Here is a 16227-nt window from a genome sequence, read left to right as displayed (position 1 = left end):
TTCTGTGATTTCATATAACTAGTATAAATAATAGTAATAGTAACCTCATAGAGTTGTGTGGAAAATTTGACATAATGCATATAAACATTCTAGATCTATTCTTACACATAATGAGCTTTTAAGTAGTAGTAATAGTAGTATTTCTCATATGTTTAAATTTTTTTCATGTTTCTAATTAAAGTCTCTTTTTAGTGTTGGTTAGTTTTTCTTCAATTGTGGATCCTCTATATTATTTTCTTTTCTTGGTATAGGAACTTAGGCAGTCCAAAAAAGAAGTCTTTTACTGCCCTTTCTAGCCCAGGAAAAGGAGCTCAAACAAAAGGATATCTTGGTGTGACCCCAAGCAGAATGGGCTCATCAAAAATCATGGCGGCATTACCAGAGATAAAAACAGATAAAATGACTACCATAAAGGCAGCCATACAGGTAATATTCTCTTTTTTCCCCCCAATATATTTTTATTGTTTTCAGAGAGGAAGGGAGAGGGAGAGAAAGAGAGAAAGATTAATGATGAGAGAATCATTGATCAGCAGCCTCCTGCATGCTCCCTACTGGTGATTGAGCCCGAAACCCAGGCATGTGCCCTTGGCCGGAATCAAACTTGGGACTCTTCACTCCACAGACTGACACTCTATCCACTGAGCGAAACCAGCTAGGGCAGTAATATTCTTTAGAATTCTGAGTTTATTTGAAAAAGACACCTTGAAGAACTTGAAGACATGTTAAAGGTAGAAAATATGCTGCTTTGAAATAATCACTCCTAATATTGATATATTGATTTAATTAGTCTTTACCACATAACATATTTTACAGTATAATATTGGCAGTTACCGCCTATAATTCATTATTGGTAATAATATTAGAGTGGAAAGAGGAAAGTCTACTTGTGACCTTAAGAATTAGTTGGTTTGATAGTAATTGTGACTAATCTAGCTATAATACAGATAGTACAACTGCTATCCCCTCTTTGCAGTGTACTCTAGAAAAGTTCATTAAATGAATTGTCATAAAATAGGTTTTCTATCTCATTAGAGGACTTATTAAGAATTGCTTTTTAAGAAGTAACACCAATCCTCCTCAGACTGTTCCAAAAAATTCAAGAGGAAGGCACACTTCCAAGCTCTTTCTATGAAGCCAGCAGTACTCTAATCCCAAAACCAGATAAAGACACTACAAAGAAAGAGAATTACAGATTACAGGCCAATATCCCTGGTGAACATAGATCCTCAACAAAATATTAGCAAATCACATCCAGCAATACATTAAAAAGATCATATACCATGACCAAGTGGTATTTGTTTTGGGGATGCAAGGCTGATACATCACATAACTTGAAAGACAAAAAACACATGATCATATCAATTGATGCACAAAAGCATTTGACAAAATCCAACACCTTTTTTTGATAAAAACTTGCAGCAAAGTGGGAATAAAGGGATCATACCTGAATGTAATAAAGGCCATATATGACAGACCTACAGCCAACATCATCCTCAGTGGGCAAAAACTAAAACCATTTCCCCTAAGGACAGGAGCAAAACAGGGAGGCCCACTTTCACCACTCCTGTTTGACGTAGTATTGGAAGTGCTAGCCATAGTGATCAGACAAGCAAAAGAAAGAAATTATATCCAGATTGGAAAAGAAGAAGTAAAACTGTCATTATTTGCAGGTGACATGATATTGTACACAGAAAACCCTAAAAACTCCATTGAAAAACTACTAGATTTAATAAATGAAGTTGCAATATATCAGGATACAAAATTAACACCCAGAAATCTACAGCATTTTTTATACCAATAATGAACTCACAGAAAGAGAAACTAGAAAGACAATCCCATTTACCATTGCAACAAAAAAAATTAAGATACCTAGGAATAGACTTAACTAAGGAGGTAAAAGACATGTATTTGGAAAACTACAGGACATTGAAAAAAGAGAGGAAGATATAAACAAGTGGAAGAATATACCCTGTTCATGGATTGGTAGAATTAACATCATTAAAATGACCATTCTAGACAAAGCAATCTATAGATTCAATGCAATCCCCATTAAAATACAGCATATTTCACAGACCTAGAACAAACTTTCCAAAAATTATATGGAATAATAATAGAAAAATTAATAGCTGCAACAATCTTGAGAAAGAAGAACAAAGTTGTAGGGATCACAATACCAGATATCAAGCTATATTACAAAGCTACTGTTCTCAAAACTGCCTGTTACTGGCACAAGAACAGACATATAGACCAATGGAACAGAAGAGATAACCCAGAAATCAACCCAAGCCATTATGCTCAATTGATATTTGACAAAGAAGGTCAGAGCATGCAATGGAGTCGAAATAGTCTATTCAATAAATGGTGTTGGGAAAATTGAACAGATACATGCAAAAAAGGAAACTAGATCACCAACTATACCATACACAAAAATAAACTCAAAATGGATCAAAGACTTAAGTGTAAGATGGAAAACCATAAAAATCTTAGAAGAAACCATAGGCAGCAAAATATCAGATATATCTCATAGCAATATCTTTACCGATACATCTCCTAGAACAATGGAAACTAAGGAGAAAATAAACAAGTGGAACTACATCAAAATTAAAAACTTCTGCACAGCAAAAGAAACTATCAACAAAATAAGAGAGCCCACTGCATGGGAGCACATATTTGCCAATGTTACATTTAATAAGGCTTTAATCTCCAAAACTTATAGGAAACTCATACAACTTAATGAAGATAACCCAATCAAAATATGGGCAAAGGACCTAGACACTTTTTAAAAGCGGACATACAGAACCCAAAAGACATGAAAAAATGTTCAAAGTCACTAATCATCTGAGAGATGCAAATCAAAATGACAATGAGGTACCATCTCACACCTGTCAGAATGGCTATCATCAACAAATCAACAAACTACAAGTGCTGGCGAGGATGTGGAGAAAAAGGAACCCCCATGCACTGCTGGTGGTGCAGCCACTGTGGGAAACAGTGTGGAGTTTCTTCACAAAATTAAAAATGGAACTCCCATTAGACCCAGTGATCCCACTTCTAGGAATATATCCCAAGAAATCAGAAACACCAATCAGAAAGGACATATGCACCCCTATGTCCATAGCAACACAATTTACAATAGCTAAGATTTAGAAACAGCCTAATAGCCCATTAGCAGATGAGTTGATTAAAAAATAGTGATGGAAAGAAATATATATGATATACTAATCCAACAGACTACAATCATCCGTATATGAGCAAACTAAAATGCATACAACATGGAGAAATAGAAGAACGTATTGTCAAACAAAAATGACAAAATATGTCATAATACACTGAGTGGCCAGATTATTATGACCACCTGATGTTTGTAGGCAAATTAGCCGTTGACTGCATCTTATGGCATATGGAGGCTGAAGGCCTGTTTGAACACCTTTGCTGTCTGCAGTTACCAAGAGAAAACATCTCCAATTCGCACAGGAACACAAGGATTGGACAGTCGAGCATTGGAAAAAAGTCATGTGGTCCGATGAATCAGGTTTCCAGTTGCATCATGCAGATGGCAGAGTGAGAATTTGGCGGAAACAGCATGAAAGCATGCACCCCACATGCATGAGTATAACCCTTCAAGCTGGTGGGGGCAGTGCTATGGTTTGGGGCATGTCTTCCTGGCATGATTTGGGGCCTTTAATTCATGTGGAACAACGTCTGAATAGTACAACATACCTAAGTATCATTGCTGATCAAGTTCATCCTATCATGTTGATGGCATATCCCAATGGAGATGGCTTCTTCCAACAAGACAATGCGCCATGCCACGATGCTTGTATTGTGCAGGAGTGGTTTCAAGAACACGAGGGAGACTTTACCTTGCTTAGGTGGCCCCCACAATCACCAGATCTCAATCCAGTTGAGCATTTGTGGGACGAAGTTAAAAGAGCCATCAGGCAGCTGGTTCCACAACCATCAAATCTCACAGAACTGGACAGTGCTAATCATCAGGCATGGTGTCAGATTCCTCGCATCACCTTTCAACATCTCGTGGAGTCAGTGCCAAGAAGAATCACCGCAGTATTGAAGGCAAAAGGTGGCCCAACAAAATATTGATGGGGTGGTCTAATAATCTGGCCACTCAGTGTATATGACTATATACATTTTAAAAACAGGCAAAACTAAATTACACTGACTTTCATACATTGTTGGTGGGAACCACTTGCAAAAACTTTAGCAGTATCTATTAAAGATGATTCATTACACAGAAATTCCACTCTTTGGTACATATCCAACATAAATGCATACAGCATATTTGGTAACACACATACAACAGTATTCATAGCAGCACCATTTGTAAGAGCCAAAAAAAAAAGAAAGAAAAAAGAAAAACTACAGAAATATCCGTAAACAATAGAATAGATAAATAAAATTCTGGCTATTCATAAAATGGAACAGTGTACAATAATGAAAATGAACCATCTATTAGATAATATGAATGAATCTCACAAATATAATAATGAACAAAAGAAACCAGTTCCAAAGAGTACATACTATATGCTTCCATCTAAATAAAGTTTAAGAACAAGCAAAACTACTCCATGTTATTAGAATAATTGTTACTTTTGGTGGGAAACAGTGTCTCTTATGAAAGGAACTTCTGGGATTCTGGTAATTTCCTGTTTCTAAATTTGAATACTGGGTCCATGGGTGTGTTCAGTTGTTAAGAATTTATTAAGCCACAAAAACATAATATGCAAAAATAATCTGGATGAATAATAATTTTTTTATCTTTCTGAATTTTCTCAAATTAACATATATTACTTATACATAGGTAAAACGTAAGACTTAAAAATGTATGCCTACTTTAGAAACTTTTTAAGCATAAGATCTTTTATCATTTAATTTTTCATGTTTATTCTAACCCAGAAACATTATACTTATCTCTTTTTTTCCTATTACTTTTATTTCTATTTTCTAGGACTTATTATTTAGGAACCTTATCTTTTTTACTTTTTTCATATTACCATTTTCTACAGGTGTTTGATGTAAATGGAGCTGATGTTACTCCTCGACCTCTTTACCGTCCAGATCCACATACTGGTACACCAAAGCCAAATAAACTATTGACATCACAAGATGGATCATTCTCATCAGAATTTGTACCTTCCCACAGCCTTTATCAAAATACACTAAATCCTAGTATGTTAGGGCAGTTTTCAAGGTAGAGTATACTGTTCTATACTTTTAAAAAATATTATATACATTGTCTTTTCATTTAAATTGCATATATGTAACTTCGATGTCCATTGTCTCCAGTCTCCCAGCTCCACTCTGTCATCCTAATGTGCCATCTCTATGCTCCTCTCATAATTAGGTCTAATTAGATGTAGAGCTTTGCACGTCTTAAGTTCTTGTACACTCACACCAAAACATTAGTGAAAAAAATATATAAATTTTACTCAATATTTCCTGAAAAAACAAAAGAGGGGGCTAGTATTACATACCCACAGACATATTTCTTGAGTTTCTTTTATGCTACAATTTCTGGGAAAGAGTGGCTTTTGCTCTCCTCCCTCACACCTAGTCTCCCATGCAAATCCCTGTTCTCCTAGGGTTTGATTTCTCTCTTGTTTTATAATTTTCTTTCTTATGCATTTTTTATGTAGACACTAATACACTTGAAATTTCGTGAATGCTTATAGAAAAGTTCAGATCTTTGCACTAATGAAACGGCGCATCCTAAAACAATGTAAAGATTAAAGGGGTGCCAAAACCAGTTTGGCTCAGTGGATAGAGCGTCGGCCTGCAGACTCAAGGGTCCCAGGTTCGATTCCAGTCAAGGGCATGTACCTGGGTTGCGGGCACATCCCCAGTGGGAGATGTGCAGGAGGCAGCTGATCGATGTTTCTCTCTCATCGATGTTTCTAACTCTCTATCTCTCTCCCTTCCTCTCTGTGAAAAATCAATAAAATATATTTTTAAAAAAAAAGATTAAAGGGAAATATTTGAGTGTGTAATTTTCAATCTGACAAATTAAAAGTTCCAGATGTTAACTAAGCATGAGATTTGCAGGGTCGGGGGAGTGCTCAGCAAAACAATGGATATTCCAGTAAATTTGATCCAACCATTTGGAGTGCAGTTGGGATTATAGACAGAAAGGGGTGGGAGGGGGGGAGGGGCATTTAATATCTTGGAGTAATTTTAAGTCCATATATTTAAGGAAGTTATTTTGGGATTCTTTAATATACTGATTTCCCACTGAGTACATAGATTTTCTTTTAAGTAAATCTTGAGAAAGCCTTTGTCAAAATGAATAAGTCACATTTAAGATGGGATTTGAATGATGAGCAGAAACCTGGTGAAAAATGAAAGGAAGTGTATTCTAGGCTGAGACCCTGAAGTAGGAATGCTCTATAAGATTGAGGAATAAAAAAAAAAGAAGAAAAGAAAAGAAAAAGGGAAGACAAGAGTGATACTAAAAATAGAGAGTCTAGGTAGGTGGGCTGTATTCTAGGTTTTTACCCTAAATATATTTGGAATCCATTGAAGGACTTTAGGTATAGTTTTGATATGTTATCTCTAAAATATATTTAAATGACTTACTTAAAGAATATTAGAAATCAACTTGATGTTTGAAGAACGAATTTTTATCAGTTTTGCTTATGATTATAATATAATTGGTTTCTCAACCTGTATTTTCATTTATATGTTTAATTATCCATAAGGACATCTAAGCAAATAAATAATGTTGTTATTAAAGGTCAGTTTTAGGAAGCAGTACAGTGTCTAAGTCAAGTCTATCAACTAGTGAGTCAATGGCAGAAGACCTAGAAGAAGCCTATAAACGAGAAGGACTGGCTAGTGTTACAGGTAATGAAAATACAGTTGTTTATTGCAGTAACAGACCACTATGTTCCTTTAGCACATATGCTCATTATTTTTTGGATACTTGAGATAAAAGAACTGTGGTAATGATTCCCAAATGCTCATTTGTGCAGTAGCAATATGAACATTACCAGGGTAGTAACTATCCATATAATTCTAAAAGTTCCCAAGGTGGCTGTCCTATACCACCAGCCTCAAGAATCACAGAGCATGTTTTAAAGACCTCAGCTTTTTACTCAGAGACAAATAATTCTGATACATTGCGATCAATGCTATAATAAGATACATGCTGAATATGATGGGAGCACTTAGAAAGGAAATATTAACTCCTTTGAGGTGAGAAAAAGAGAGAATGTTCACAGAGAGAACATTACTGACATTTGAATTGGGTTTTAAATATAATAGTTATTTGTGAGAACGAAGAGGAGAGGCCCGTTCCAAGCCAAGGATAAAACATGAGGTAGTGCAAAAGATTATGAAAATAAAGATAAAAGAATAAGGAAATAATGGTTGGTCAGAAGTACCAGAAGAAAGGAGTGCCTACTTGAGGGGCCATTTGCCTTGAAGTAGAGTAAGGATGTCTTTTTCTCTAAGATGATAATGAAGGATTAATGAGAATATTGATACGGTTGGGAAAGTGCTTGATGGAATCTTCTTTTTTGGTGATGGACTTTTATTTTTGGTGTAATAGGAATGCTCTTGACAAGTAACAGGATACCTAACTACCATTATTTTAGTTTATTCAAATAAAGGCTTATTTTTCCCCACATTAAAAGGAGTTAAGAGGTAGATAACTTTTGGCCTTAATTTTGTGACTTAATTATGCCACAAAGGACTCTGGATTGGCAGCTCCATTATTCTCTTTCCTTAAGCCCTTTCTTGCCTCGTGCCTCCTGGTCTCAACATATCTACCCCAGCTCTGGGTATTATCATATCCACATTAAAGACAGAAGAAAGAAAAAGGCAGTAGCACCAGTCACATCTCCCTTATCACGAAAGAAAAGATTTCCCAGAGTACTTTGTTCTTCTTGTTTATTTTTTTATTTTATCTTGTTGGTTAGAACTGTTTCACATGGCCACCCCTAGCTTCAAGAGAGTGTAGGAAACCTAAATACTTGGTGTTTCAGTCTCTGTTAAATGGAAAGAGGCAAAGAAAGGGAGAAGGACTTAGCAATGAAACTTTAGACAGCCAGCAATGTCTGTTGCAGGAGTGAAACTCATCCTCTCCGAGGGAGACCAGGACTGGGTTATTGTCATGACCACCTCCAGCCCTTTCTACACATATTCTACACATTTATGTAGGCCATGTTCATTTCCTTAAAAAAAATAACCGTCATTAGTGTTAAAAACCAATTCAAACTATTACTAATACTGTAAAAAGATCAAAGCAGTGTTTCTCATTCCTATCTCTCCAGTATCTAAGATTGAGGAGACACTACAGAGAACGCTGAAATTTTAGTTGAGGCTTCCACACATTAATATAAAAAAAAGTAAGTTTAGTATTTGTTTCTCCAGGTTATCTGTAAAGCTGTCAACAGGTACTGGTGACTCCATATTATAACTCCATTTAGTGAGCTGTGGTATGGGTAGGGTTTTCCTACTTCTGTACTTTTACTTTTAAACTATTTTTACTACAGTGCTTTATAATGTGTTTTAAAGCATTGCATTTACAAAAAGGAAAATGCTGTAAATATTGCATATTTTATGTATTTGGACCAAAAGTTTAAAAGTAATTAGACAAAAGTGGTTTTGCACCAATTTTATTATGTCAAGTAAAACCATCAGACCTACCAAAAAAAAAAAAAGTTTTGTTTTTCTAAAGCTATCCAAGTTTTACCCTTCCCTCCTTCTGGAAGAACTATTAGGAATGGAGGAGATGTGTTCTCTCCATCTCTGGAAGTAAATAAGGGCAGGTGAGGCAAATTGATAAATTTGTGTGCTTTTCCAGGTGGAGAGGGATATGCAGTCAAGATCTAATTGTACGGCCATTTTTGCTTTAGGGGATCTGGCCCATGAAATAAATTCTATAGGTATACTAGAGGCCCGGTGCATGAAATTCATGTATGGGTAGGGTCCCTAGGCCTGGCCAGTGATCAGGGCCAATCAGGGCCTTCCAGCTGCCGGCTGGGGCCTCCCTTCCCCAGCTGCTGGCTACCAGCTGGGGCCTTCCTTTGTTCCATGCTACCCCCTGGCAGTCAGCACACAACATAGGGAGCAATTGAACTCCTGGTCGAACTCCTGAGGGGACAATTTGCATATTAGGCATATATATATATATAAGTTTCAGGCAATTTCTCAGTACAAGCAACATTCAGACAATGGTTGATACAGAGATCCAGGCAAAAATCAGCAATTAAGTAGAAGATTGACTAGACTGTTACTTTCCTGGAATTAGTGGAATTAATAACTTGAATTTTTTTTTTAGGTTATAAGAAAAGTTTTTTTCTTAGGCTCTGGGACTTCTTAAGAGGAGACTGAGCCTTAGTCTGTGGAATGTGTATACCCTTAAGTTTTGTTTTTCTAAAGCTATCCAAGTTTTACCCTTCCTAAACACTCATGGATTCCTGCTTCACACCCTGTTTTTAACAGAAAACATTGAACTCTGTGTAACCTATATACTTTGTCATGACTCTTCCAACTTCCCCAGTCCTGAGTGAAATTTTTTTAAAGGAACTTGGACCTCTGGCTAGCCTAGAAGCTTGAGGCCAACCTTTTTCAATATCTTATTTGCATGGATAATAAGCCTATTTTGATCCTATATTTAACCCGAACTTCCATTGGAGAGTCTTTAGCTCCTGGTAAAGATGATTAGAGGTGGGCTGTAATCTAAATCAAAAGACAACTGATAAAAAGGACAAAGAACAAAAGGTTGTTGTAGATAAAGACTAGAAATTTGCTTAGTTTCAAAGGAAGGTTGCATATTATGTTCCCAGTTATTTAATATACTATTTTAAAGGAGCAGTTACCAAATGATTTGTATTGTGCATTTTAGAGTTACAAATTCCAAAGAAAACAACCAGAAAAACTATAACCAAAGAAGAACTAAAGAAGACTATAGACATACTACTCACCGAGACAGAAACAGTGACATTGTTTAACCTACCAACAGTCATGATTTCTGTAGAAGCTGAAGAAGCTGAAAAAATACTGTATGTATGGTTCAACTGTTTATATTGCTTCTATAATTTAAATGCAAAGACAGAGTTTCTTACTATTTTTTAAAAAATACGTTTTTATTGATTTCAGAGAGAGGAAAAGAGAGAGAGAAAAAAACATCAATGATGAGAAAGAATCATCAGTAGGTTACCTCCTGCATGCCCCCTACTAGGACTTAAGCCTGAAACCCAGGCATGTGCCCTGACTGGGAATCCAACTGTGACTTTCTGGCTCATAGGTTGACATTCAACCACTGAGCTACACCGGTTGAGTGGAGTTCTTATTCTTGTTTCTGTCCTTGGGGATTCCTGGATAAATACTGTGGTGTATGTGCCTGGTGAAATTATTTGTTACCCTATGTGTCCTGTGAAATTATACTTAAAGTGTTTATACTGTATGCACTTAAGAACCCATGGCTTTACCATATTCACTAAAAAGTAGAGGAACTACTAAGATAAGTCATAAAAGAAATAAAGAAAGCTTCCAAGTGTCAATATAGGGTTTAATGATTTTTATGCATATATAAAGGACTGAGGAGACCAAGATGGTGGCGTAGGGTGTAGACCTGTGCATGCTGCCTCCCACAACATCATTGAAACTACCAACTATAAGACAAACAACCACCATTCAGAACCATGGGGAAGTTGGCCCAGTGGAAGTTCTACAACTAGAAGGAAAGCAAGAAGCGCAGTGAGACTGAGTAGGAGCTACAGAGGCACCAAGAACATAGGTACAGAGTCGCGCGCCAGGCGGACCACAACTGGATGCGTGGTTTTTTTCAATCAGAAGGGGTTACGAACTCTCGAATTCACTGGGCTTGTCCGGGTCGGATCTCTGAGGCCCCAGGCCTCACGGGGAGAGGCAGCACAGCCTTGCAGCAATCGGAAAGCGAGGGAGGCTCTGTTGCACAGCTGCTCACCAGCCCTAGGGGACGCGAAGTCCCTGAGTCCCAGAGAGGCGAGGAGCCGGGGAAATGCCATTGCTATTTGCTCCAGCCTGGTGACTCCCTGAGACCCCGCCCTACCCAATTTACATCCCCATCCAAGCCTTGAAAGTGGCACAAAAAGACCCACCTGCGCCTTTGAAGCATAACCCAACAAATTGCAGACTTCAACTCCTCGCACCCATCAGAGATACACTCAAGAAGCAGACCCAGGAGAACCAAGATGGCGGCATAAGGTACAGACCTGTGTGTGCTGCCTCAAACAGCAACATCGAAACTACCAACTATAGGACAAAGAGCTATCATTCAGAACCATGGGAAAGCTGGCCCAGTGGAAGCTCTACAACTGGAAGGAAAGAAAGAAGAGCACTGAGACTGAGTAGGATGTGCAGAGGCACCAAGTACAGAGCCCAACCCAACAAACTTCAGATTTCAACTCCTCGCATCCAAAAGAGACACACTCAAGAAGCAGAACCAGGTTCGGAGGAAGCCAGAGCTGGACCAGGCTGGGCCGGCGACATGGAACCGCTGTATCAGCAAACGCACAAGCAGGTCCACCAGTTCCAGTCTCACATGGGACGCTGGGAGACAGCAGACAAGCAGTCTGTGCACTTAGTAGAAAACGAAATCCAAGCAAGCATACCAGATATTCAGCTACTAAGAATGCCTGGAGATATTTTCCAGCAAGGAGCAGCCCAACAAAGGATAGAATGCCAAACTTCGTGTTGTCCCGGTGAGGCCAGGACGCACTGGTGAGGTCGGGACGGCCCCGGTGAGATTGGGACGGCCCCGGTGATGTCAGAACACCCCTGGAGAGGTCGAGAGGGCCCCGGTGAGGTCAACACTGCCCCAGTGAGGTCAGGATGGCCCCGATGAGGTCGGAATGGCCCCAGTGAGGTTAAAATGGCCCCGGTGAGGTCGGGACAACCCCGGCGAGGTCGGGACGCCCAGGTGAGGTCGGGACGGCCCAGTGAGGTCGAGTCGGCCCCAGTGAAGTCGGGACGGCCCCGGTGAGGTCAGGACGGCCCCGTTGAGGCTGAAACTGCCCCGGTGAGGTTGAAACGGCCCTGGTGAGGTCGGGACAACCCCACCAAGGTCGGGACAGCCCCGGTGAGGTCGGGATGGCCCCAGCGAGGTCGGGACAGCCCTGGTGAGGTTGAAATGGCCCCAGTGAGGTTGAGACAGCTCCGGTGAGGTCGGGACGGCCCCGGTGAGGTTGGGACAACCCCGGTGAGGTCGGGATGGCCCCGGTGAGATTGGGACAGCCCTGATGAGGTTGAAACTGCCCCGGTGAGGTAGGGACAGCCATGGTGAGGTTGGGACAGCCCCGGTGAGTTCAGGACGGCCCCTGTGAGGTTGAGATGGCCCCAGTGAGGTTGAAACAGCCCCAGTGAGGTAGGGACAGCCATGGTGAGGTCGGGACAGCCCCGGTGAGGTCAAAATGGCCCCAGTGAGGTCGGGACGGCCCGGTGAGGCCGAAACGGCCCCGATGAGGTAGAGACGGCCCCGGTGAGTTCGGGATGGCCCCGGTGAGGCTGAAACGGCCCCGGTGAGGTTGAAACAGCCCCAGTGAGGTTGGAATGGCCCCGGTGAGGTTGAAATGGATAATAAAGACCAATATAAACTGATGAACAAAAATAGATGCAGAGGCAGAGCTGCATTGAACAGACTGTCAAACTACAGTGGGAAGCCTGGGAAGGGTTTGCGGGGGGGGCGTTAAAAGATCAACTGAAGGACTTATATGCATGCATATAAGAATAACGAATGGACACAAAACACTGGGGCGTAGGGGAGGCTGGGGGAAAGACAAGGGGGGGGAAAAGGAGACATATGTAATACTCTTTGTAATACTTTAAGAAATAAAAATTATTTTAAAAAAGATAAAATAGAAAGGACTGACATTTTTATATTCAAAACTTAAGGGAATATCTGTTATGGGAAAATAATTAACATTACTATATTAGAGTAGATTTTCCATTTCTCTTTATTAATGACTATAAATACACTGAGTGGCCAGATAATTATGACCAGCCAGATTGTTATGACCACCCCATCAGTACTTCATTGACTCTTCCAAAAATACTGAATATTGAAAACTTCCTAAGCAAATACTCTCAAGGTTTTATTATTATTATTATTTGCATAACTAATTCACTTCATTGTACTGATGGGGTGGTCATAATAATCTGGCTGGTCATAATAATCTGGCCACTCAGTGTAGATTACTAGTTTTTGCCTCATGTATGTTGAACCTCTGTTGTTAGGTGCATACACATTCAGGATTGTTGCCTTTGAGGAATTAACCCCTTTATCACTAGGTAATAACCAATCTTTATCTCTGACAAATTTCCTTGCTCTAAAGTCTGCTCTGTTGACATAGTTACTACAAATAACTTATTAATGTAGTTATTCAGATTATTTAGCTTCAAATATAATTTGAATATGATGCAGACTACTAAAAAATTCACTAAATTTATTTTGGGAATATTATTCTTACTCAAATATGAAATATTGTAGTGTTGTTTGCATTATAAAATATAGTACAATTAAATCTTGAATAATATACTTTTAAAATTTCATATGACTTATGCAAAAGCTACCAGGACTGAAAAAAAGGAAAGAGAAAAATAACAAAGGGATAGATAAGTGATTTGAAATCAAAGAGTGAGAGATACTAGAAGCAAATGTTATATTAACTCATAGATCTAGACTCCACCAGTAAGTCTTGGGTTCCCCCAACAAATTGAAAAAGCTAAAAGAGAGATTTTTTTTATTAAGCTCAGACCCGTTAAAGGATCTTAATTATCTCCAGTGTTCTCAGGTCAGCAGGGTCTCCTAGCCACTATGATAAGCAAGCACAAGTCTTCTCTGAAGGAAAATATACCCATTTAGGCTTTTAAGATTTCTCAGATAAGGTTTGGTAAAAGCACAGTAAAGTCACAAAGATTACCAGTTGCTTTTTAAAAGCCATTATGAATGAGAGTTAAACTAAATAAGGAACCCTAGATCTAGACCCTAACCACTAATATATTCTATATTACCAGATAGAATATAAAATATCTGTGAAATATTTAAATAAAAGATAGAGTTAAAACATTATTAACATTAAGACACTATCAAAATGATTATTTATATTTGGAAAAACATCTAAAAAGTACTTTAAAGTATGTTTATGTAATTGTTGAAATTAAAAAGTAAACACTGACTTAATTCTTATAATTAAAATACACATTAAATTTAAATAGGCCATAATAGAATATAGATTTAATAAATTGGATAGGAATACCATACAAACAAAGATCTGGATAAATTATACAAATTAAAGTTTGTAAAATATATAAAATAAAGTTTGTATAATATACAAAATAATGGGATATTAAGTATGAGAAATTTAAAAAGATATTGACAATAGAATAAAGGCCTAATGTACAGTTAGTCAGTTCCAAAAAGGTAGAATAAAAAGAATGGAGGAGAATTACTATGCAAAGAGAGTGGGTAAAGACTTACTGTTTAAAGACACCATTCTACTGAAAAAGGACTGCATTTTTAAAAAATCTAAAAAAAAAAAAAAAAGGAACTGAGTGCATTGTACTGGTGTTGTATTGAATATATAAAAACAACAACAACAAATAGTGAAAGATTTTTAAAACAGAAGAAAAAAGAAATTGCATATCATCTACAGAGAAACAATTAAACTGACAGCATTATTTGGAATAAAGAAGGTTACTTCATAATGACAGGAAGGTATAATAATTCTAAACTTGAATTTTCATAATAAAATAATCTCCAAAATATATGAAGCAAAAATTGGAAATTTGAAAAGTATCCTATTAAATTAAAATATTTAAACATACCTCTATTAATTATTGATAGGTCAACCAGATAAAAATTAGTATAGATGTAGAAAATTTGAACCAAAAATGTAATCTAATGGTTATACATAGAACTCTATATTCCACAATTGGAGAACACACACTCTTTTCAGGCACACATGGAACATTTATAAAAACCATCCATGCACAAGGCCATGAAACAGTTTCAAAAATTTCAAAGAAGTGGTAGCATGCAAAATAAATTATCTAACCATAGTGGAATGAAGATAAAAATTAGTAACAGCCCTATCTGGTTTGGCTCAGTGGATAGAGTGTCGGCCCGAGGACTGAAGGGTCCCAGGTTTGATTCCAGCCAAGGGAACATACCTGGGTTGCAGATTCCATCGCCAGCCCTGGTCAGGCGCATGTTAGAGGCAACTAGTAGATGTGTCTCTCTCACATTGGCGTTTCTCTCTCTCAGTCTCTCCCCATCCCTTCCACTCTCTCTAAAAATCAATGGAAAGGTATCGTTGGGTGAGGATTAACAACAACAAAATAACATAAATCTCAACTAAAACATAGACACACGTTTACATATACATTTGGAAGTTAACAAGTACATTCCTAAATTCTTCCTGAATCTGGAAATTTAGGGAATACTCAGAACTAAATAATTATGAAAGTAATACCTACAGGATGTTACAAAAGTAAGTAGTACATTGAGGGAAATTTATATCTTTAAGTGTTTATGTCAAAGTTTATAAAATCTATGTGGAGATAGTCTTAACATATTTTGGGTGGGCAATGAAAGAAGTAGTGATGTTGGGAGGTACAGAATAAAAAACTTCTTTTTGTTAGTTTAATAAAAGGCAATCTCTTCCTCAGGAGATTTTTGATCTCTCACTTTTTGGTGCGATCCACATTAAGAAGGTAATTTTAAGAAAATGCATAATATAAAAAGATGATATGTGTAGTAATATTAATTTTTTATTAATGAGTTAAACGTACTTTATTTTTTATAGCCAGAGAAACAAGAATTATGAGAACCTTTGTAAAAATAGATTAGGCAATGACTTATATGTTGAAAGAATGATGCAGACTATTAATGGAGCACCAAAGAATAAAGATGTTCAATGTGACAGAATTATAAAGGAAAACAAAGGTAATTTATGTTTTATTCTGCTTGATAAACTATCATGTTTTCATATACATTCTATGAGTCTATCAATTAACAAGTAAATGTTGAAGTATATAAAGCAAAAATTGGGAATAATTTGGCCAAATCACAACAGTAACTGAGTACTGTAATATACAGCTTTCGGAATTTGACAACTAAGTTAACAAGTAATAAACATAGATATAGAAGATTTAAATAACATAATTATCATTTTTCATTTTTACACAAACTGTATCATAGAACTTTGTACTCTTCAAGTGTTTATG

General features: G+C 37.5%; 1 protein-coding gene across 2 annotated transcripts in view; it reads left to right on the top strand.

The window, feature by feature from the left end:
• The window catches only part of DNAI4 (dynein axonemal intermediate chain 4), a 58413-nt gene that overhangs the window by 5278 nt on the left and 36908 nt on the right, over nucleotides 1–16227 (top strand). Inside the window, exons 2-7 of one of the 2 annotated variants that reach the window (XM_036350480.1) lie at nucleotides 252–426; nucleotides 5025–5209; nucleotides 6749–6858; nucleotides 9866–10022; nucleotides 15670–15714; nucleotides 15807–15946. In XM_036350480.1, coding sequence (XP_036206373.1) covers nucleotides 252–426; nucleotides 5025–5209; nucleotides 6749–6858; nucleotides 9866–10022; nucleotides 15670–15714; nucleotides 15807–15946 — 812 coding nt within the window. The remainder of the gene's footprint in view (nucleotides 1–251; nucleotides 427–5024; nucleotides 5210–6748; nucleotides 6859–9865; nucleotides 10023–15669; nucleotides 15715–15806; nucleotides 15947–16227) is intronic. The other variant, XM_036350481.1, reaches the window with a different exon arrangement.

This window comes from Myotis myotis, unplaced genomic scaffold (assembly GCF_014108235.1).
Source record: "Myotis myotis isolate mMyoMyo1 unplaced genomic scaffold, mMyoMyo1.p scaffold_m19_p_2, whole genome shotgun sequence".
In the NCBI taxonomy this organism is placed as follows: domain Eukaryota; kingdom Metazoa; phylum Chordata; class Mammalia; order Chiroptera; family Vespertilionidae; genus Myotis; species Myotis myotis.
The sequence above is the reverse complement of the archived record's forward strand: the minus strand, read 5'-3'. Positions and strand labels throughout refer to the sequence as shown.